The sequence below is a fragment of the Myripristis murdjan genome, chromosome 22 (genome assembly GCF_902150065.1).
Source record: "Myripristis murdjan chromosome 22, fMyrMur1.1, whole genome shotgun sequence".
Classification (NCBI taxonomy): domain Eukaryota; kingdom Metazoa; phylum Chordata; class Actinopteri; order Holocentriformes; family Holocentridae; genus Myripristis; species Myripristis murdjan.
Window position 1 is genome coordinate 16,714,747 of NC_044001.1, and position 24,410 is coordinate 16,739,156.

General features: G+C 43.0%; 1 protein-coding gene across 4 annotated transcripts; it reads left to right on the top strand.

Moving 5' to 3' along the window:
• The first annotated feature begins 193 nt into the window (after window positions 1-193).
• Window positions 194-23,287, top strand: bahd1 (bromo adjacent homology domain containing 1). 4 transcript variants are annotated; one of them, XM_030044429.1, is made up of 7 exons: window positions 194-795; window positions 12,323-14,104; window positions 16,428-16,837; window positions 17,955-18,114; window positions 18,211-18,290; window positions 19,180-19,271; window positions 20,049-23,287. In XM_030044429.1, the coding sequence occupies exons 2-7, from the start codon at window positions 12,445-12,447 to the stop codon at window positions 20,239-20,241; spliced, it is 2,595 nt and encodes an 864-aa protein (XP_029900289.1). In that variant the 5' UTR covers window positions 194-795; window positions 12,323-12,444; the 3' UTR covers window positions 20,242-23,287. The 4 variants fall into 4 exon arrangements, with proteins under 4 accessions (XP_029900289.1, XP_029900291.1, XP_029900290.1 ...); XM_030044431.1 differs by having other exon boundaries at window positions 194-664; XM_030044430.1 differs by having other exon boundaries at window positions 194-544.
• The last annotated feature ends 1,123 nt before the right edge of the window (window positions 23,288-24,410 follow it).

Here is a 24,410-nt window from a genome sequence, read left to right on the forward strand (position 1 = left end):
TAAACGTGACCAAAGGCGACTCTGCGGTCACACTTGGCTCTTCAGTCGTGTTATGAGACCGGGGCTCCCGGGACGTGAAGTCGGTGCAAACGGCCCGTTGAGCCGCGGCGGGGCTGCCGGGGCACGGTGACATGTGCACGGTGCGTCCGTGGCCCTTTAAGAAACTCCATGTTTTCGCAACATGATGCGTCAACATAAAAAGCGGATGATGCTGTTATGTAAAAACATGCTTAAGTGAGTCGTAGTTTGCTGAAGCGCGGCTGAATGCTTTCTACACCTCGGTTCATTTCATCAACTAATGCTATCGTTTCAAGTGTAGCGACGGGCGATTTTTTTTTTACTCGTAGCGCATGGAGTAGCGCAGTTTGGAGAGGAAAAAAAGAGAGCTTCAGCGGATCAACGCAACTCAACATGAGTCGCCTTCCACTGTGTTTTTCCTCCTTCACTTACGGGAACCATACACCTGACCCATCACCCTCTCTCCCCGTGGAAGTGATCCTCCTTTTCTAAACGCCTCTGGATTTATTTGTCAGGCTACGCGGCGGTAAGAGAAACAACCTTCAAACTCAGATCGCTTCGCAGGCAGAGGACTAAACTGAAAGTGTCAGGCTCCAGCCAGCCGATAAGACTCCACGGGCTGGGATAATGGCTCAATTATAGATAGGTAAACAGAGCCTACTGCTGTTTTTCGACAAGCCCAAAAGCAACTTTGGGCTTCTCTGTTATTTCTGCCTTAACTTGTGCAGGTGGCACAGACGTCTGTTTTTTTTTTTTTTTTTTTTTTTTGCCTAAATGGTGAGTACAGCCTGCTCGACTGTGACTCCACGTCTTTGTGTTCGCTGAAAATGTCTCATAAGCAGCTTTTATCAACTCCAGTGCGAGGTTCATGCCGTGGCTGCCCCGCAGTTACAGGATAATTATTATGAGCTTGCATGAAAGATCCCCATACTGCAGATATACTACTGGAATATCGCAGCAAAAGTACAAAACCGATATGTGTGTTATAGTGATACAGTAAGAAATTGTAAAAAAGTACTATAAAGTCATCATAAATTTACAAGTGAACACTTGAGACACTCTAGGAACATCGCAGTGGTTTCTCTATGCGTTAAATACACTTTATAGCCAAAAAGGCATTTGGACTAAATAGTGTCTTTAATTTAAAAGTGAGTTACTGAAGCAGAGAAATACTGGAAAGTAGACTTTGAGATAAAATCACTATTAGGGCATGAAATATAAATCGCCTGGTAAATTAATGAATATATGGTGTTTGATTGGTACAAATAAAGACATCAATGGGCAGAAATGCCCCCCCCAAAAATGCCTGACAGAGCTGTTGCTTTGGAGGGAATGGTTGTATTTCTGTGCAGGCAGTTCTCCACAGCCCACCATGACAGGCCTGTTGTCTGGATATCTGAACAGAGCCGCATGCTGAATACAAGTGCATCCCCGCACGTGAAGCGTAAAGCTGGATCAAAATCCTGGATATAATCCCATTATTTCGGAGGAAGCGTCCTATTGTGCCCGGAGGATGTGGGTAGTAGGGATGGAGAGGCATCTCTCCCCCTGTGTCGTGTCATCCAGGCACACTGTCCTGTCGCCCTGCCTGCTGTCTCAACAGAGACACACACTTCCTGCTCAGACACAGGCCACATGTGACTGGATGACAAGGCAGCACACAACACAGGCCACTGGGATACAGTAGAATACAATAGATTAGTATAGATGTTACTAGAATAAAAGAGAATGGGATATAAAACTTGTAAGCAGCACATGTTAAAATCACATATCAGTGATTCAAGGTTTTCATTTTCCAGCTCATGTACCAAGAAAAATTTCTTATTAGTGACGCCACTTCTGCAAAATAAATTTATATATGGACAAAATAAGAAGAAGAAGAATCAGAGAGCCAGTTGAAGTTGTTTGTAAACATACATGGGGAAAAAAAGTATTCTGACCAATCCCTTTTCCTGAAACACATTGCAAAAATAGCACAGCATCATCCTCATTGTAGCACCCCACCGAGCGCTGTTTGATATTATTGCTGGGGATCATACAGGAACCCGGGCTGCTCATTGGGTTGGGAGCGACACCATATTTGTTTGGAAGTCATCTGATTAAAAGCCACTCCGGCTGGTTGTGGAAAACAGTATTATTGTTTTGCATAATTGTCAGTTGTCGATGTGCTGCATGCTCTCTTCTAAATTCAGCTGCAGGAGACCGCCGTTGTTAATTCCAGATAACTTTGAGTTCAGGCTTGCATTAGGCTTGTGTCTGCGTGGCTGTTGTCCTATAAATGGTCAGCATCTTTGTTTGTGTAAAATAAATAGGATCTCAGATGTCAAAACTGCCAGGATATAATGAGCCAAAATATGCCGGAATGCAAGAAAAAAATGTTGTTAGTTGTTTTGAGTGTCGCTGCTGCTCTGATTTGAAACTGTCATGCACTAAGTGGACTTCTTGGAATTGGTGTACTTGTAGGTTTCGTATTATTAAAGAGCTTTGTTCTGGTATCTCAAACAGTTTCAGTTGTTTGAATATTTCACTGCTTTGAGCGAGCAGCGAGTCTCGAGGGGCTCAGGATTAGCAAAGTTCCTCTGTAGCCCAGATCTCTAAAAGCCATTAGCCAGCCGTCCTGCTCTCTCTTTCTCTCTCTCTCTCTGTATGTCTCTCTCTCTGTCTCTCTTCTCTCTCTTTTCTCTCACTCATCCATCCTGGCAAAATGCCGCAGACACAGCTGTGAAAATTGCAGGTCTGTTTCATGGAAACATAGAAGAAGAGGAGGTAGGACTGGTGGGGAGGAAGGAGCTGGGGAACAGAGAGCCACAGAGCAGCGTCAGCTGTCGGTCAGCCCACAGCTGCAGGAGATGTGGAGGTTAGAGCCGGGGTCTCACTCCTTGCTCAGTTATCACACACTGGGGTTGTTTATGTGCATGCACGTGTGTGTGTGTGTGTGTGTGTGTTGGGGGGGTTAAATCCTGTTTGGCTGGGACAGAACAGAACAGAAGCCCTCACTGTGATAGACAAACGTCAGGCTCCTCCACTGAAAAGCACATGGCACCAAGTGTCCTTCAGTTTGGCAGATGCTAAAAGCATGACTGTGGCAAGCAGGCAGGCAGGCAGGCGGGCACCTCCTCCTCCTCGTCCTCCTCCTCCTCGTCCTCCTCCTCCTCCCTTCCTCAGCTGGGCTGGAAACACAGCGACAGGCCTCCCCCATCAGAGAGTCATTGTTCATGATGATGATGACAATCTCTCTCTGTCTCTATCGCTCTCTGTTTCACTTTCTCTCCGTCTCCCTTTCTCTGTGCTGTCTCTATTCATCACTCTCAATCTTGTCCCTCCCTCTGTCTGTCGCACACATTATTTCTCTTAACCCCCCCTCCCTCACCACCGCCACCTTTTCTCATCTGATCTCTCTGAAAAGGCTGTGTCAAACATCTGTATCTCGAGAGCCTGAAAGTGAAAAATTGTCTCTGTGGCTCCTGCGAAGTTTGACTTTGTCTCTGCTCGACGAGATGTGAGGTGTTCGATTCCATCTCCACCTTCCCCGTCCTCTCTGCTGCTTTGAATTCAGTCATCTTCATCGCTATCTCTCTCTCGATCTTGCTCTCCTGTCCTCTCTCTTTCCCTCTCCCTCTCTGCCAGTCAGACTGCCTGGCATCTTGCCCCGTCTCTTTGAAGAGGAACAGTAGAAGCAGCTAATTACACTTCCTGTCCTGTCTCCTCTCTGCTCCGAGGTGCCGGGTTGTCATCTCCAGATCTGTAGGGCACGCTCTGAAGCCAAGAAATAATAACAGTTTACCGCCTGGTTTATAGTGCTGCAAACTTACCAAAGTGTGGTTTTCCATTGTTTTGCTTTTTCTATAACCTTGATATTGTGCTCTTGTCTTTGACTTGTGTTTTGACGATGCAGCACTTTGCTATACTGAGCTTTCAAATAGGCATTTCATCCTCATGTTCACTTTCACACACTTTTTGCATCATCTGTGTCTCAGCTTTGGCTTTTTTTTTTTTTTTTTTTGTCTCAGGGTTTAAAAATCCTACCCTCTCTAGTCAGCCTTGTCTACAGCTCCTCTGCAGTTTAGGGAAATTCAGACGCTCTCCTAGCCAAATGTGTTTCTAGGAACAAAGCAAGTGATACTACCAATTTGTAAATGTAGTGCAAAAATTTTGCTGATCAAGTCTCACAGCGTAAAATCTGCTTAAAATGTACAAATTAACCCAAAAATGTATTTCCTTCACTCTGTTTTTTTTTTTAAATAGACATGATCAGTGTCAAGATTTGATTTTTCTATGTTGCCCCTTTACTACATGACATCCGCTCTCTCTACCATGTTTTCTTGTCTCTCTGTAGCAGAAATGCAAAAAACAATCTTTAAGAAAAAATTCAATTCAATTTATATACATACAGTTGATCACATAACAGCTGAGATTAACTTTTTTTAAAAAATACAGACCCATTTACACCTGTGATCAACATGCCTCGTGTCCAAAGAGTGCCTCAGACTGGATGATCTAACTGGGTTACATGTATGCCGCACCTTAAAATGTGTCTGCGGCTCACATGTGGAAACTGAGTGAGTCGTTCCTTGAAGCTGAGGGTAAACAGCTCACCTTGGCTGCTCCCCGTGCAGAGTGTACTCGCAGTTTAAATGGTGTTATCCAGCTGCCTGCCACCTGTTAGACTTTTCTCTCAGTTTTTTCCTTTTTGGCTGTGATCACGTAAGTTTATTTCCACTTACAGAGTCGATGTCTGTGGGCTGGAGATACACTGAAATCACACTTTTTTTTCTTAATGTGGCCGATTGCATCCTGGGTAGGGGTGTAAAACTGAACCGTAAAAAAAACAAACCATAAAAAAATGAGCCGCTCAGTACACAGTACACCCTACAAAGTGCAGTGTTACAAACACATCCACTATGAGAGCCATTCAACCACACACATAGCTGATGAATTAATGAATTAGACTGTTTTTATGTTTTGTTAATAGTCTTAGTATAGACTTTTGCCTTTGAAAGAGTATTTCTTGATTTCGCATTGTTATTCCAAATCTCTGAATTAAAAGAAGAGTTGTTTTTGCAAATAAAACAAAATTCAGAGATCATTAGAAACGGTAATGGGTTTTCATCTCCCTGATGTACAAAACAAACTGAACAGAAACCGAAATTGTGACTGAAAAACCACAATACAAACCGAACCGTGGGTTTATTGAACTATTACACCCCTAATCCTTCTTAATTATTTTATTTTATTTCCTTCGCCCCATTTGACCCATTTTGTCATTTGAAGACCCAGGACAGACATAAAAAACAGGTGTAAAGGAGTCTATCAGACCTTGACTGTCTTTGAATTTTTAATATTTAGCATAACAGTAGAGTTTATACTCATTTTTAAATTTAAAAAATCTTACTTTCTATTGCAATTGAGTTCACCTCACATGTCACATCTTCTGAATTTACAGTGTAAACAGATGTGTTTTTATTGCTGGACATGGTGTGCTATACAACTGGGCAACTTTTTACACTGTTGGAGGCCAGAGTGAAATTTATTGATCCTTGCAAGGAAACTCTTTTCCCTTGCCCCCTCTGCAGGGAGGTCAGAGGTCAGGCTCAGCAACAGAGCGGCAGCCCTGGAGCTGCTAAGGGCTTCAGTGTCTTGCTCAAAGACACTTGGGCTGGGTGCATGCTTGCTGACATGGGGTTTTGAACGCCACCCCGCTGCCCACAAACATCTGATCAGAGCCGTCACCTCGGTAATGTGTCCGGTGAATGAAGGACTCACTGGTTTCATTCAGTTTATTCATCTGTGATTCATATATAAAAGTCACACAAGCTGGTTTTGACGAAAATTATTATTTCTTTTATTGAATATAGAGGTATCTGAGTGTAAGGTCATAAAGATCACCTCAGTTTCCCTTTTCAGTTTGCCTGTCAAGTGTAACTTTATTCGTGACCTCCGTGTCCCCCCCTGGAATATTTATCATGGCTATTCATCATTTTCCTTTTCACCGCTGACCTTATTTATAATTGTAAGGCAAAACACATTTTTAACGTGACCCCAGGACACAGGGATAAATTATAGGTTACTGCTTTCATTGGCATGTGTGAAGCCTTATTTTTGAAGTAAATGTCAGCAGATGTCATTAGACCGAACGCCAGGATACACTGTGTTGGTGGAAGGTGACTGGAAATCATAGGAGGATCGGTGTACCGACTTAGAGCCGTAAACGTTGTTCCCAAGGGAAATAATGCCTCAAACAAGTCTTTAAAGTTGTTTGAAGGAGGTGCTCAGCATCTCAGTGTGTGTGTGTGTGTGTGTGTGTGTGTTAGGGCTGGGCAAGATGAGCTTAATTAACACCATGCTAAGAAGTTGTTTTGATATCTGCTAAATAACCTAATTGACTTTCATGACTTGCATGGTAATATAAAGTACACACACAAAAAAAAAAAAAATCAGTAATTTTCTAATGACACTCCCTTGCTGTGTCAAACCTCATTTTGTGAGTTAGTACTATTAGTATTTGCTTGTCTTCACTGATTTAGACCCCAGCGTTGTGTGAGTGAGGCTGATTTATAGTGAACTACTGACTGGGCGACTTGGTGAAGAGATGAGGCTGGCTTCTGCTGCTTGCTTGGTGCTGTGTGTGTTTTTTTCTGCAGAGCATTGTGGTGTGTATCGCAGGTCAGCTCTCAGCAGTCTACTCCCTGAGCTTCCCCAGTGCTCACGCCTCATTAAGTTACACACTCAGCTCGTTTACAGCTGTTAATTACACACTGTAAAGCTGATATAGATGAGGACAATTAGCATTTATCCCAATTACGCTTGATTGTGAATAGATGCCAACTTGATAACATAATGGCTTTCAAATAATTTTGTTGTCAAAGCATGAACTTTCGCTTAGTGGCAGTTTGTTGGTGCACATTTTTTTTTTTTCGTAGTTTTTGCAGGCCGTAATTATGAAGCATGATTCAGTCTAATACCAAGTAAATCCACCCGAGTAGTCATCATGCTTTGGAAATCAGTTGTTGGCTGATCTTATCCATTTCCTAAGCAGCGGGTTATGAAATGATGAGGGCTGATTGATCGCTCATCAGCAATATTAGATTCCATGTATCATTGAGAGAAGAGGACACAGTAAATAGGCCTAATTAGACGGGTACATTCCTCTATTATGTTATGCTGTCAGTCCACTCAAATGAAAAATCACTTTAATCTTCCAACAGAGACTCATAGTATGCATGTGGTGGGTTTATGGTGAGCTTATCTTTTTTTTTTTTCTTATTTTAGCCTAATATTCCTATCAGGACATATATTCCTCTGTGATATTTCAAGCCTATCTTTACCATCGTTATTTTTTGCGTAAGGGAAAAAATGAAGTCCCTGCAGAGTGCATCACTATTGATTGATCGCTTATGGATGATCCCATCTCCTGACCTTTTTTTTTTTTTTATGAATGACTTAGATTGGGGGAAGTTTCATAATTTCCACTGGGCTGTTTGGGCTCTGAAGACCGCAGCTGAGATCGACCTATGGTAATCCTATAATACATTTCAGCGGGTTACTATAGGAAATATCACAGCAAGATTGCAAGTCCCTGCGATTGTTACAGTGGCGCTACGAGAGATCAAAAATACAAAGTAAAGTGCGTTTAAAAAAAATCCCCACATGAGAATGGCAAGTCCCCTGTAGGAATTTTATAGGAATATGACGGTGATTTTTTTGCTTTAGGGATGTCCCGGTGCAAAGGCAGTCTCGCCAATGCGAATGCAGCGCATGAATATTATCTTCAGCATGCCACTTCGGAAGTAGGTCACCGCTCACCGATTTGCCATGTCTCCAGCTATAGTGGGTTATTTGGTCCACGGATCGCTTCCCAGGTCGACATAGAGCCCGATCGTGTAGAAACTGGCCATCAGAAGCAGGACGGGATTTTATTTTCAACGGGACATAAGGTAATGATGATTTTTCAAAACCCAACGCGGCTGTAATTCCAGTCACAGTTGCAGATTATTGGTTCGTCGGCTTGGACTGCTTTGTAATAACTAGGCTATATGGGCTTCTGGTGATGTTGATGTTAGGCAGAACCCGCTCCAAATCCCCGTTTGATCGACTGGTATTAGGCTCTGCGCGTCGTCCCGGTGAGGTTTTTACTTCTGATATCATAACCTACAGCCCGCACCACCACCGCATGCTGTCAGATCTCACTGTCCACCACCATGGCCAAGTCTCAGCTCCACTAGAGGCTATAGTCTGTTTATATGCAGCCTGATTATAATGTGCATCACCCTGCCCTTAATTGCATTTCTGCTTATCATAATTGTATGGCCATCAGAGTAAGTGGACGCGGATGTTTATAATTGGTGGTGGCTGAAACTGCATGGTCGTGAGGGGTGGAGGTGGTGGAGGTGGTGGTGGTGGTGGAGGTGGTGGAGGTGGTGGAGGTGGTGGTGGTGGTGGAGGTGGTGCTGCTGAAGGGTGTTAGTGCTGCTGGTGATGGTGGTCTAGGACTGTTCAACTGATGATTTGCTGTGCGAAAGTGGACTTGGTGATATGCCCCTATCTGAAGCTGCACACACAGCACAGAGAGCAGATTCCTTCTCCCTCGGGGCTCTCTCTCTCATGACTACTAGAGATGCCTAGTCTAAACCATGCGTGCCCTTCTTCTGAATTAGTTTTTTGTCTGTGAATCACCTCCTGGAGTGTATGGTGTACTGTATGCAGCCACTTCTCACTTAAAGCCCTGTCTGTCCTCTCATGTGTGTGAAACTAAATTTAGTTAAAATTCCATCAACGGTGCATTAGGTGTAAAATATTTCAGTTAAAACTGGTGAACCTATGTCAGAAACTTGTACTGGAAATTGAGTATTTTGTAATCAAGATAAGATATTATATATTTGGTTTGATTTCAGCTTCCAGACTTATTTTCAAAATTTTATTTGTCCTAATTTTGGTAGATTTTTTTCCCCCAAAATTCTTTTAGGATAGTATCCACACAAGGTTCTCTGACAAAACCTCACACCACATATTTGGCAAAGCGTGTCCAAGTAGAAATGAGGCTTTTATTTTTAATATAACAAAATAGAGCTTTGACAGCTCCCCATGTGGACTTCTTTCTTGAGTCACCTAGAGCCTCTTTAGTCTTAAACTGGAGGATTCCCCACAGGTTCTCTTAGGAGCCATACACATCACGTGTTGACCATGTTTTAACAAAAATGATGAGGAAAAAGATTTTATTAACATTTATTCAGGCTATTTCATCTTAAGTATTTCATCTTAAAGGTGACCAGCACTCATGGAAAGACACACACACTGTTCACCCTAATGTGAACAACACACAACCCAAAATGTATGAAGTGCTAATAAAAAAGAACAGATTATTTTAAAAATGTATTTCCAAAATGTATATGGTATGTAGATAGATATTGATATGGATACAGATATACATTTTAGGCCACCAGGATCTTGTAAAATTAGAATATAGAAATTCCTCAAAGCACCCAAAAATAAATGAAGTTTTCAAGAACCTCAGCACCTCAGAGGTTTTTAAATGAATGATGAGTTTTCTTCTCTCAGTTATCTTTAAGATCTAATCTTAAAGGACTTGATAGTTTCCAGAACTATGGTGTGTGTGTGTGTGTGTGTGTGTGTGTGTGTGTGTGTGTGTGAGTGTGTGCTGATGCATACGTGCACACGAGCATGTGTACCAAGGTCATTTTCTCAACAGTGTGAAAGCACCAACAGTTTATATTTCCCCCAAATATATCATTGCAACATTGTTATTTAGGCATTTTACCAAAAACATATTGCGATATTTGTTTTGGCCCGTGTCGCCCAGCTCTTGCTGAGGGAAATAACAGTGTTTTCCAGCGAGCCCCTGTCCTTCCTTTGTGAATGTTTGTCTTATTCAAATGAAGCAACTTGATTTGATAACCATAGACAGAAACTCAATGCGAGTCTCCTTCTGTTCTCTTGTTATCTGGAAATTAAATTTCTCTCTCATGGATTGTGTTTCACGGTTCACTGAGTCAGCTGGCAATAAGGGCGAACTGAGCTATGAGATGGTTGAAAATGTCCAGTGAGATAGTGCTGTCCACCTCAGACTTGAGCTAGGTGTGCATTTTTAGACCATAGTACCACTCACACCGAGCATGTTCTCAGCAGTTTTAATAAGAGACAGAAAATGCTGAAACAGACCACTGCTTATCCAAAAGAACAGGACTTTGCACATTTGTGTGTTGTTGGTGACAGAGCTGATAGCCTTAAAACAAGATTGAAGATACCCACACTGTCTGTTAGTTGTAACTGAGGTATTTTATAGAAGAAACATTTCAGGTTATGGTCCTCTAGCCTTGGCACACCAGAGGAAGAGCAGATTTGTCGCACACTTGCTGATGAGGTGAAGTCGTGTAAATACTTGGCCGATGAGATGAATCACTTATTACTATGCAGTGCCAGAACAGCTCTGCCACAATCTGCATACATTTTTGAGTCATAACTCGTCATCACTCTCATTTTGACGCGTTTTTTTGCTTCACTCTCAGTGGTTAAAAAACCTGCATGTTTGGTGTCACAGCTGTGTGGAAAAGCAACGAGAGAAAAAAGAGAAGTATCAGAAGTTTTTATATTGGGTGTTGTCTGTGCTGAAAAAGGATATTGTATCACTGTATTGATCAGCAATTTTTTGAGTATGATTTTTTTTTGTGTGTCTTACTTAATTCTGAGTGTGCTGAATGTGAAAGCTCAATAGCTTTCTGGCTGAGTGTCACTTCTTCTAATAGAGATCCATCTCAAGATACTTCTTGGGGGTCAAGTAGCATAATTGTGTTTTAGGGCTCCAGCAGGAAGAATGATCTGTGTCTTTATGCTGCACACGGGAGTGACATTGCACTAAGGACACTGCTGGTTGAATCCTGTGCTACTTGACCAGTTTTCCTTTGTTGAGATTTCCTTTTTCTTTTTTTCAGATGACAAAGCAGGGAGCCTTGACTCTAAATGATATTGCATTTCCACTCATAGGCATTACAGAAGTTCATAAAAGCTTCTTGTCCTTCGTCTGAGATGTCCTGATATACTCGGCGCCTGTTGACATGGAAACTGAAGAGGCTATTGTGTGACAAGTGTTCCTACCACCAAATTTGCTGAAATAAAGATTAATTCATGAGTCATTTGATTACGGCGCTGTGTATGTGCATATGTGTCCCCAATTGAAGTTAAAATTAAGGAAAATTCTTCCCTAATTTAAGACCACGGTGTAATTGGGAAGATTTAGCTGTCCCTTTGACCTTGTAGGCAATTGAAATATGCGCCCCTTCAGGGTGAAAAGGTCTCTGTGGACTTTTCATATTTAAACCAATTACCAGCTGTTTGGTTAGCCACATCACTCAAGGAGGATCAGCTTGAGGCTGTGGCCATGGCTAAAATTGAATCCGGGTGGCACTGTGAATAAAAGATGCAAATCACCTTTATAAGCATCAGTCATGGCAGATGTTAAACACATAACATAAATGCTTCATGTAGTCTCTGTTCTTCTGCATGTTAGTTGTGCGAGTGTAAATTCTTGCAATATTGGTCTCCTAATGGTTTGTGTGAGTCATTAATCTGTTCAAACATGGGCTCAGGGTGCTGAAAAATTGCCTTCATTGATACAAGCGATGAAAAAGCAATGATAATTCATAATCTGGCCACAGGTCTAATCCAAAACAAAACAAATATAGAGCAGTTACACTACAATTAGTTCATATATCACAATGTAAGTATCCTAATAAGAGCCATTTGAAAGCACAGCAGATATAAGAAATGATTCAAGGCATAGTGCTGAGAGCAAATGTGCATCCCAGGGCCAAATTTATTCCCTACTCTGTTGCCACAAAAGCCCTCAAGCAAACGGTATATGTGGAGTGTGTTTCGGTTCGTACTTTAACCCCTGTGTACGTACAGATGTGTGAAATGCATAGAGAAGTTAGTAGGGGTTATCAATCTGGTCTGGTTATTGGCGGTGAAACAAGTGAAACAGGTTGTAAAAATGTGAATTATATGGCCTTGTCTGCCAAGAGGACAAGGCCTTTACAAGAGTAAAGTCCATATGAAAAGTTCCAAAATTAAATATCAATCACTAAAAAACACACCCTCTCTCCTACACTGACCAATATTTTGAAGTTAGGAGTCACTTGCTTGTAAAATGGAGTCATCTGTTCTGTGTAATAAAGTGTGTGTCACAAAAATTTGCCATGATGGATATGTGTGTATATGAATGAAACCCTTGATATGCATCCCACTGTGCACAAACCTCACAGCTAAGTGTGTGATCTGTATTTCTCTCCAGGGTGTGTATGGGCCCAGGTAATGATGCCCATCAAAGGGCCTCTCTGAGCTGACACCCACCATCGTAGGCCCCAGGACCGTGTGGATGAAGAGGTGGTGGATCTGCTCCCTCGTGCTGAGACCATGGTCAGAGCTCAGCAGAACCAGCCAGTGAAGCGAGGGAAGCCCCAGAAGAAGAGGGGAAGCAAGGAGGGAGGAGGCGGGATGAAAAAAGGGAAAGAGAGAAAGACTGAGCGGAGAGGGGGGAAAAAGAAGGGGAAGAAGGAGAAGAAAGAGTTATATCGTCGCAGGAAGAAGACACTGGCAGTGAGTGATGGAGATGCACTGGACTGTTGTGTCCTTCTCACCCGGCTGGAGGAGAAAGGGGTGATGGGTAAAGCGAAGGATGCACCAAGAGCTCGGAAGCATAAGAGTGTAAAAGTCAAAAAGAAGCGGCTCTCTGGCTCTTCTCAAAGGACCAAATGTGACAAATCCGGACAAAGGACAACTTCTGCAACCAATCAGCAAGCACTGGAACCAAAAATCAAGCAATCAGACGCCTTACTCATGTTGCCCCCAGCCATCTTTGAGCCTCGCAAGCGGAGAATGGCCTCTCTTAATGCAGAGGCTGTCAACAGCTTGTTGCTCTACAGAGACACATCTCTAGCATCAAATCTCATGAGGAAACAGCAGCCTCCTGATGAGGGTCTCGCTAAAGATAGTTCTGGTAAAGCCGCCGCCGCTTGTGAAGACAAACACAAAGCACGTAAAACCAAAAAGGTTCCCACAGAAAGGAAACCGGACTTAAGCGAAAGACCTGAAAAACAGAAGAGATCAAAGGCAAAGGCGGCGGCTGACATTGACTGGTTGGCTTTGTTCACCCCGACACCGAGACGTCAGGCAGGGCTCACTGCTGCAACACTGCTCAAACTCACCAGTGCCCCATATGGAACCAAACGGCAAAGAAAGCTGGACTGTAAGCAGGAGAGTGGGAGCGAGAAAGCGGCAGCGTCACAGAGCAAGATAAGCTGTGACGCTGGGTGTGGGGGAACAATGCAGACCAAAAGATCAACCCATCCCAAACAGGACGAGAAGCATGGAAAACAGGGTACAGAGGATCCAGTCCAATCCCAGCTGGGATCTAGCAAACAGAAATGCTGTACTTTGTCTAGAACGAAGGCTATGGATCCAGAGGGGCTGTGGAAGGGGACCACAGGGGGGCAGGAGTGCCACAAACAAGGACGTCGTAGCTCCTCGAATGGCCTCTCCCTGAAACCAATCAAAGAGGAGCAGGTCGAGACGGAGGTGTCTCCCTGCTACTGCTGCTCCCAGGAGAGGTGTGTCGAGTACTGCCACAGACTCGCCCTCTTCCTGGGGGAGAAGAGCTTCAAGGAACCTGAGGACGGCTCACTGTCAAAGGTGTTCCACCATCACCACCATCATCATCACCACCATCTTCAGTCGCCCCACCCACCGGCCATAACCATCAGCCCACACACGTACACCTGCTTCCCCGGTTACTACGTCCACTTTAGCCACCCGGATGCCTCACCCACCTCCATACCCCCAATCACGCTGTGCCCAAGGGGTGGCAAAAGACCCAAGCTGCTCCCCAGTACCGGTTCCCAACCTACAGGGATTTCCCATCCGGTGTACTGCTGCACCTCAGTGGGAGCGTGCTATGGAGAGCCTTGCAGGATCAACGGCTACTCTCCCTACACCGGCGTACTCCCTGCCATCGCTAGAACAGGGTGCTCCTTCAGCACCACAGACTGCAGCAAATGTAACCACGGCATTAAAAGAGGTGAGTTTGACATTAGTGGTGTTTAAATATTCCTCCAGTTAACGTACAGACCTATGTATTTGTTGTTTATAATTTCTCTACCGTGCCTAATTATTTAAAGGCACCAAGTGTAATTTTCCTGGATTTTGTTTCCATTCACATTTTATCCCCGCAGCACATTCTGTGTGTCCTTGAGGCCTAATAAACATGTCAAATGCATTTCTTACCTCAAAACATATTGGCAAAGACTTATTTTAGGATATTTTGAAAGGTGCATTGATTGCATTGGCGTCTGTAATATGTTGCCCCGGTGCTCATGGTGTGTGAGAAGAACATGTCATGTAAACCAAACTGGGTTTAATTGTGTGCTCTATAGTAGTGACAAACCACACTGTGTGTACCTTTTAGCTCACATACAACTTTATGATATAAATTCATAGCTTAAGCGTACAATATAATAACAGTATTAACCTGATGTATAGGAAAAACAAAACATAATAAAAATGATAATTAAAACTGTAATTGCTGATAAACTGGTAGGGAATGGGCTATGGTTTAGTCTGCCATACGGAAGGTATACAGAAAACAAATTGAACTGAACAATAGAAATAAATTACGAGTGCTGGTGGGTTCTACATCTGTGTGGGTGAAAAGTGCTGTGCTGTGTGTGTGTGTGTGTGTGTGTGTGTGTGTGCTGATATTCTAGCAGGATCATGGTACAGAGGCACAGAGGTAAAAATTTAGTCTGTTGGATGGTGAGGAGTAGACCAGATATTGTGGAGGTGAGTCTTAAGAGGCTTGTGTAATTTCCTAATAATCATGAGTATTGAGCGTTCATGTATACAAGTATCATTGTTCTAATAACAGATGGCAGTGATAAGGTTATTGTGCTTGAAATGACCTCCTTTGTCAGTCTACCAAAGGAGCACAATGTGCTTAGAATAGTTATTATGTCTGACATTTTTAATCTCCTATTTTGGAATGTCAGCTGAGTGGGAAGTAACAAAAAATGTCAGATAAGGGGCAAGACCTCCTTTGTCTCTGTTTGAATACAAGCTGCCAGACAATGAGCACTCGGCCCGGTTAGCCGAAACCTAATGAACCGATGATATGAGCTGCAAAGGCTCACTTTGAGTGTCAGTGGCAAGTTTTCCTACAGCGCTGCATTCATGTCAGACATACGAGTGAGAGCAGTGAAACTCAGAGGCAATGCCAGCATCACTGTGTGTGTGTGTGTGTGTGTGTGTGTGTGTGTGTGTGTGTGTGTGTGTGTGTGTGTGTGTGTGTGTGTGTGTGTGTGTGTGTGTGTGTGTGTGTGTGTGTGTGTGCATGCGTGTGCGTGTGTGCATGTGCGTATGTGTATGTGTGTGCATGTGTTTAAAGGGTGTATGGTTAGAAACACCTGAACATGACCTCATTAAACGGCACTAATTACACATCAACACTCTTTCATTCTCTCTCTCTCTCTCTCTCTCTCTCTCTCTCTCTGGTCTCAAAGTGCTAAAATCAGGTCAGGCTTTGAAGGGTGAGACACTTCACTCCACCTTGGTGCTGTCAAACTTCATTGCAGTCTGGCGAAAATCTCTTGTTTTACAGATCAACTATGTTCTGTATTGACTTGTATCTAATCAGTAAGAAGTAGCTACAGCTGTATTAATGAACTAGAGCTTCTGCACCGCTACCAAAATCCTGTTTTAATGCAATGTCAGTGGTTACGCACTGATTATGATAAATAACACTATTGTTACGAGCAGTGTGTCATACGCTAAAAGCTGTTTGCCACTGGTTCAGCTGCTAATGGTAACGATCATGTTGAGTCAGAGTTGAAGGCAGCTGATGAAGTCGGGGGTCTGAGATCACACTGAAATAAACAGATCATTATGGAGATCTGTGTGTCACGACCACAAATGTTTCACAGAACCTGTTCCTGCACTCTCACACGTAGGAGAGTGGGACTATTAGTGTTGTAAAGCTGGTGTTTTGCAGCCTCTGTGTTAGCTTTGTGGGGATGCGTACCATATGTGTGTGTGTGTGTGTGTGTGTGTATCTGTGTTTGTGTGTGTTCCTGCTCTGTTCAGGGCTCTAATTGACCTTAATAGAGGCTCTGTTTGTTTTTCTGCTGCTTCAGCGGAACTAATAACAACTGAGTGTCGTACATGTCTCTTATTATGTAACCTTGTTAAAGTTGTTGATCACAGTGGTCAACTCATTGGGCCGCTCCTGAGAGGGCTGTGTGCACATGTCTGGGTGTGTTTGCGCGGGTTTGTGTATGTGTGTGTGTGTGTGTGTTTCACGCTACTCCTCTATCTACTTTATAACCTTTCCTTTTCACTCTTTTTCTCAGAGGATTTCTCATCAACCCTCAACGACCATCACAGCCCCTCCTCCATCCCCATCTCACCCAACCCTCGCACCCTCACTGGCTGCCCCGTGCCCACTGTGCCTCCAGCCGGCCAATCAGTGCCCCACATTCAGACTCCGCTGTCAGACCCCAGCCAACCGCAGCCTCCCCTGCAGGTGGCGAAGGAGTGTCCGCAGAGTGCCAAGGCGCCCAGCGGGTCGAGGTCTGGCGCGCGCGGCACCGGCAGCATCAGCTTAGCTGTCTGCCCTCACAACAGGGAGAAGAAACAGAAGCTGGGCCCTGCCAGCGTTGGAGGACGAGCGGTTTCCAAGCAGCCGAAGAGCGGCCGCCAGAAAACCACCAACGGTTGGTGGCCAGTAGGCCTGCCCTTTGAGAAGGAGGTTTTCACTGTGGTACGTGGACAAAGACATGCCGGTGCTGCTTTCTGAGGCAGCCACGGGTGTAGGTTGTAATTAAACGCGGTGTCGCTGAGCTCGACTGTCATGAGAGAATTTTGTAATGAATTATAATGAATTATCACACCCACCTCATTGTCACATCAGAGCTTATTCAGCATTTTTGAATTTCAGCCAAAAATGTGACTGTGAACATTTCTTTCGAGACACAAGAGTCATTCAGCACAAATCACATCTAACAGTTTTTGTGCTGCTACAGCTCGAGCTTGAACAGGCGTCCCAAACTGTTTGCACAGGACAAAAATTTCAAGTGTATGAGCCAGGTTGGGTCAGATTTTTAGCATTTTCAGATTTCAGGTTTCAGATCTTACGTTATTCCTACTTCAAATTAAATAAATGACCAAAATAATTATCTGAAGGCATGGAATCATGAAAGAATTCATTAAAGTGACATTTAAACCTTTTTTGTTGTTTTTATAGCCTAATATTAACCCTTTAGTGCATAGCGGTCACTACAGTGGACAGCTGTTTAAAGTCATTTTCTCCTAAATGCAATGGTTTCTGTGGTGGAACTGCATATCAGCTGTTAGAATGCTCTCTGCTGCTCCCCCTACATTGAGGTTTATGCAGAGACTGTCAGTTCTTGTCGCTGAAAACATGTTAATACTAGTATCATGACATGGTAATACCAGTCCTGCATCCTTAAAGAAGTATGGAGACTCACAAAAGTGTTCATGCCCTAAGAAGAGTGAAAACACATAAAAAAATCTTGACTCAGGCTTTCATAATTCATGCATCAAAGGATTAAAGTTAGAATTTTGATCCATCCATCCATTGTATTGTGCAGGCATCAGGCACTATGTAGATTACGATTTTTGAGTCGCCTAAAGATACATTTCTACAGTTTAAACACTGGGTTGTCATGAGGCTCTGGCTGGTGGTGGTCAGGTTCAAGCAGCTTTTTTTCCAGCTTTGGTCGGGGTCAGCTTCACATTGTGTTCTGGTTGGCAGTTTGGGTTCAAAAGGCTCAGTTCAAGCTCTGCCTGCAGCTTCCCACATCATTTCACTTCTAGCTGCTAGACAAGTCATTGTTTCCTGCTGCCTGCGTCCCCAGGGAGAGGAGGCTCTGGTGCCGAGGAAATGTTTCGAGGGCGTCCAGCGGGACGGGGAGGTGATCTGGGTCAGAGACACCGTTCTTCTCAGATCCGGACCCAGGAAGAAGTCCCTGCCTTACGTGGCCAAGATCTCAGCTTTCTGGGAGGACCCAGAGTCAGGTGGGACACACACTGACAGATTTGACTCGCTGAAGATCTGAAGTTGTGACATTATCTTCATTTAATAACTGTGTGTTTGTGTGTCTTTTGCTTCAGGAGAGTTGATGATGAGTTTGTTTTGGTACTACCGGCCCGAACACACACAGGGGGGACGCAATCCCAACATGCATTGTGAGGTGAGAGAAGCTACAGTTTAATCCCAAGGGTCTCTCCTTAATTCCTGGGATTCCTTTTTTATTAATCTTCTATTGAAAATGCTTTTCTGTCTGCTGTGATTTTACATCAAATTTACAACATTGGGATTCAAGGAAAATCTTTTGAGATTTTGTGTTGGATTCAGTAACTGGAAACCTGCTTCAAACGGGCGATACTGTGGGAACAGACATAGAGGCTTACACACACACACACACACACACACACACACACACATAGACACAAACATGTTTGCCGTTTGTCATGATGTATTTCCTAGAGGAACAGCTTCTGTTCTGCAGCTGCTTGCTTCCTGTTGTCAGTAATCTCCCTCAGGAACAAACCACTTTATTCAATCTTTAGAAACAATAAACCACATCAAGTCTGTCATTTCATGGCTGCACTAACAAACAAAAAACACATCAGAGCAGCAGCGTGAGAACAGTGACAGAGCTTTGGCTCTGAGGAGGCAGTCAGATATCCTCCTCTTGTTGTTCTTTCTCTGTATCTGAAAATGAAAGTGAGGCGCGAGTATTAATATACAGTGTAGCATGCAAATGTAGTCTTTTAAGCCCCACTTTTGTACATAGCTGCTGCACTGTTTTACTGTTGTTTCACAAGTAAAAGAAAGTGGTTGGGCTGTAGAGCTACATACATTCAGAGCTAGGGGTCTTTGTGTACTCTGAATATTTCATGTTGAATGTTGCTGTCTGATGTAAACAAGGTGGCAGTCCAGTTGGATTACATGGTTAGGCTGATTTGACGTATTTGTCAGGAATTGATAGCTGATTTTGTCCCTCCCACTCAACACACACACACACACACACACACACACACACACACACACCCTTCCCCCTTCCTGTCTTTCTCTAGAACGAGGTGTTTGCGTCTCGTCACCAGGATGTGAACAGTGTGGCCTGTATTGAAGACAAGTGCTATGTCCTGACACTGGCACAGTATTGTCGGTAAGAACAAGAGCACTGATTGAATGCAAGTGCATGTCTCATGTTAATTTGTTTCCTTTCTCATAGAACACATTGTAACGTGAGAGATTGTTATGTTTCATCTCCAATCGAAGGATTATATCTCTGTGTTTTTTTTTTCAACTGAGGGAACGTAACACATGAAAACTATTACATGGGTTGCAGAAATGTTTCCATTGGCTACAACGCGGTTACAGGTAATATTTTTGGGACCAAATTTCAGCCTTGCTCAGGAGGTTACACTCAAACCTGAGTACACGCACCCTTTAGGAGGAGCCAGCAGTGCTGTCGATCTTGGTTGGTCAAGCATTGCCGTGACAACAGCTCATAATGGTGTGCTCTCATGAGAAAGCTACAACACAAGGCAGCCGTCAAACACAACCAGTGCCACACAACAAGCTGCAAATACAAGCCACAAAACAATGGAAACTGCAAATTCGACTAATGAAGAGGTGGACGGCTGTACAGATATTTGGGGAAATGAAAGTATTCAGCAGGTGCCCAATTTGGTTATTAGAAATGAAAAAGCATATACAAAAGTTTGTTTTCAGATACAGTTCATACCCTTCAAGTGTGGTTCTGCATACAGTCGATAAAGGTACAAAAGTCCCAGCATATGGAAACCTCCATGTTACCCAGGTTCTAGGTTTATGAAAAGTTTTCATTTTGGTAATAAAAGGTACAATATATAAGAAACATTTTTATTTTTTCAAAGTTTCACAGTCATTCACTTGGATGAATTGTTTTCTTGTGTTCCAGATTTTGTGCCTTGGTAAAATGCCGTAGGGAGGGCGTGCGTGGTAGTGCCACCTCCCTTGTGGTGCCGCCCGCCGTCGGCAACGCCATGCCCACCCACCGCTGTGTGCCCGACAGCGTCGACCCAGACCTCGTGTTTGTCTGTCGACACGTCTACGATTTCCGCTACGGACGCCTCCTCAAGAACCTGCAGTAGCATCCGACGGGACGTGACAGATGCGGTATAGGATATGAGATTATGCTACTCTGGTCCTCTGAGTTTCATCTTCCATGACTTTAACTTGCTACCTACCTACCTGTTACCTCTGTGAGAGAGGAACTGGAAGTGCTGCCGTAGAGATACGAGGCCCCTTTGGCTCATTCAGAGCGAAAGTTTCAAAAGATGAGTGCATTTTGTTTTGAGACCATCTCTCGTCTGAGATGCCACACATTTAGGATTTGTGAGAAATGACCTGATCAATGTCACATTGGTTATTATAGCGGTCTAAATGGTCGTTACCATACACCACATGGCTCTCTGGTATTGTAGCAGCTGTGTGACGAACCTGGAACGTACTCTGCTGTAGAAACGCTACTGTAGCTCTTTAGAAATGTGAGATTCAATAGATATGAAGAAAGACCTGCCTCTTGGTTGATGTTACATGTGAATTATGTCCCCATCTCCCAAGCGAATACGAGACACGAACCGTCTCAGCTGTACACAACAGGTAAAGAGAATTGGAGACATAGTCGTCCTGCGAAAAGATGAGGCACAAAGCAGCTCATGAGAGGAGATGAGAGAGATTTCTGAGTGGCTGAAGTCCTAATCACATTTGTCGTTGGATTTCTCCGTAACACAGAGTTGCCCAGTGTCCATCTGAAGGATCAAATAGGAATATGCAGTTCTCTAAAAGCCACTGTAGACAGACAAGCTTTGAAATACAATAGGCTGCATCCAAGCTGTTTTAAGTGCTTTTTTCCCCCCATTTTCACCAGCCTGTCTAGCATCGGCCTGTGAGGAAAATGTGATATGTTTGACACGCTGCATACAGCCATCAAGGAAGTTCCTCATCAGCAGGGTGGATTTTTAGCTATCCCGCTACTCGCCCTTTGCAGAGGACAGGAAAACAGTTTTGCTTCAGGTCCTTTTGAGCTTCTACAAGAGGATCATAGATTATTTGTCACATCTGTAGCTACAACATTGATCTCAGTGGATATTTTCACACTGTAAGGCTGACCTGCACTCTACTGCTGTAGCCCGGTTCACACTTGAAGCACAGTTCTGTTTGTTTGGTTTAGCGGTGTGAAAATGGCCAGTGAGACGAGCATTAAGGGGATTTTTGTTATGCCAATGCTAAGGAATATTTTATTTTCACATAGCCGTTTGCCAGAGTTATGATTTGATTTCTGTGTCAGCCAACTGTATATTTGCATTTATATATCTGGATGAGTGTCATGGCAGATGGCATCCGTGAGTCACCTATATTCTTGTTTCTTCCTGGATGAGATGGTGAGAAATGTATTCAGTGTAGCATTTAGATCTGTGGTGATTCATTCCTATGTTTGAAAGAGGATATGTATTTATTTCTGTATTGAGAACATATAATTTATTTTCAAAAGATGATTTTAAAGAGGTTAATAGAGATATAGAAGAGTGACTTTCATTCCCGGTTAGAGAGGAGGTAGAGGTTATTGCGCCTGCCCTAGCTGCACTGTCTTTAAGATGAAGTAACTAAAGTGTGCGAGTCGTCTGCAGTAGTATCCGAAACCCATTCTTGTGCTTTTCTGTAACGACTGAGCTTGCTTTCCCAATGGAGCCTATTAATGAATGCTGAAAATTTTGTAGCCCGCCTGGAAGATTTGAGGACACGCTCAGAGTATTTGGAAGGATTTCAGGTAGTCTGAGCGAAGTCTGCTACCGAAGTGACCAGAGATGCTGATCTGCAGGACCAAAACGTCCCGTGGCCTGTCCTTGGTTCTTTGCCCGCTCGTTCTCCTCGTCTTACCCCCTCAGTCCTTTCACTTCTCCTCAGATGGTAAAGCTTTGCCTTTTCACCCTTAAATACCTATAGTTGTACAATTATTAGAACCTACCTTGCCATTAGCCTATGCCCTTGTTCTTGCTGCCTTATTGAACATTCCCAGCCTTTCATTTAGAAAAATGCTTGTTGAAGATCTCAGCCTGAGTTTAGCAAGCTTCCTCGCCTGCTGATCTTGGATTACTGCCCCCTTTGGTGTCTGTAGACCTTTTCGTTCAGATGATCTGAAACGCAAAACTGATGTTTGATCAGCACCCCTGTTTTGACGCATTTGTCTGCCCAGGTTTGACTCAAACTTGAAATACCAACCTCATGCCTACTTGCGCTTCACTCCCTGGACAAAGGGCGGGCCAGTTCATTTTCAATTTTGTTCGATCAGAAAGGGGTGTGTCATTGGTTCTCAATAATGGATAAATGTTTTATTTTAAAAAAAAATGTCCTTTATCGATTCCATCACTGAATCATAGAAATTTGGTAATTTCCAAGTCAGCTGGCTGAAAGGAATGGACTCCAACCCTGCTGTCTGTATCTGCCTTCTCAGTAAACCAAAGGTATTCAGTCTCTAGCAACAAACCTTTTCCACTGACTGAAACACTTTATTGAACTATGGATTGATTGTGGACGTACAACCCACACAGCACAATACAGTACAGTACAGTACAGTACACACTGCATTCAGTTTGATTTGGTTCTGCATTTTAAACCCCCCCTCCCTCCCCGTAGGTGTTCTGGACCAGAGTTGGAAACCACTTATAGCGGCCTTAGGAATCACTCAACAAACTAATTAATTATGTTTAATGAAGATGTGTGATACTTACTATGTCTTACATGGCCCTCTGTGCCTGTTCCCATTAACCTATATTCCAGGCTTTTTCCACAGAGAGAACAAGCAGTTATTGTTGTTTTAACGCACCTTCCAAAATGCCTTTTTATTTTTGTCAGACAATGCTGATTTGATGTTGAAAAACCGCAATGAATTGTTTGTACCAAAAAGAGACAGAAGGGTATTGAAACATCAATTCCAGTTCATTCCCAGGTGTACAAAAATTATACCTAACCACTGGTTACTCTGACGTGAATTTATGTTCATATTCTTTGCATGGAGTTTTGGGAATATCTTGTAAATATTAATCACAGCACAGATTATTTGTATGGTTTCAAATGGACCTCTGTAATATAAGAAAAATATTTAATTGTAATAAATAATATATGAGTTTGAAAGTATCATGTGACTTTTTATGTACTTAAATATGGCTTTATTATCAGCTGTCATAGTATGTGTGACCCACATGGTGGCGCACTTGCCCACACTTACCAAAAATAGTCACAACTTGAGTTACCAAGCTACTGAGAAAGGCTTCAGAGAAATTGTTGTCCATGATGTTCCTTCATGTTGTTTGTGAGGCAAGCAGCGCTCCAAAGAAAAAGTCCTTTTGCTCTTTAGTGCAGAGATAGCCACAGTATGTACCAATCTCTGTTTCTATGTATTAATACAGACAGCACAGATATCAGGGCCGGGACACAGGGACCATGTTTATTATCTGACATCAGGCATGCAGGACATTTGGGTCTTATTGCCATAATAAGGGTTCTTGAAAAATTTCCAGCAACATTTGTGGAAAAAGGAGGAAAAAGAACTTTATTTACTGAAACAAATGCATTTCAACACATGGCCTTCGTGAGTTTTACAAAAATATAATAGCAGTAAACTGGATTATATTATGACATGCAACAAACAACAAACAAGAACCAGTGAAGCAGTTTAAAATAAGAAAAATCCAGTGCAAGAAATGAAAACTGGGGAAACAATAGCGCAAATAAAATACAAAAGTCATGTAATAAGGATAAATAATGTAGATAGTTAAAGGAAAGTGTTAATAGGTGTGTTTTCAGGTGCTTTTTAAAAACATAATCAGAAGCAGCTTCTTTAATATGCAAATCCAGGACATAAGAGCAGCACCACCCATCTCTCAAGAAGAAGCCGTTGCAAATAAATTATAGGTTTGGATAAATAAATTTGTTACTCCTTATTTTTCCTGACTATTCCAGGTAGATTTTTTCTGGGATGAAGTGGGGAGGGGTGAAGCTGTGCCACTTATTATGGCAATAACAGGGTTTGTGAAGCTGCTGTATCATCATGATGGAAACAAACAACTGACCCTGTTTGCTGTCTGTTTCTTCATGGACAAAATAATCAAAAATTTATTCAGCTTCTAGTGCTGAAAGTAGCTGTCTGAGTGGCTGATTAAGTCGGGAACATGCTCTCTTGTTTTTGTTGTACAAGAGCAAAATGAAACTTGTATTTATGCTGCACACAATAATAAGAATTTACCACATTACTGCTTAT

Excerpts from the sequence above, each read along its gene's own strand:
- bahd1 (XM_030044429.1), top strand. The coding sequence starts at position 12,445 with ATGGTCAGAGCTCAGCAGAACCAGCCAGTGAAGCGAGGGAAGCCCCAG. Across the intron at positions 14,105-16,427 it reads TAACCACGGCATTAAAAGAG|AGGATTTCTCATCAACCCTC; the intron begins GTGAGTTTGACA and ends TCTTTTTCTCAG. Across the intron at positions 18,291-19,179 it reads ATCCCAACATGCATTGTGAG|AACGAGGTGTTTGCGTCTCG; the intron begins GTGAGAGAAGCT and ends GTCTTTCTCTAG.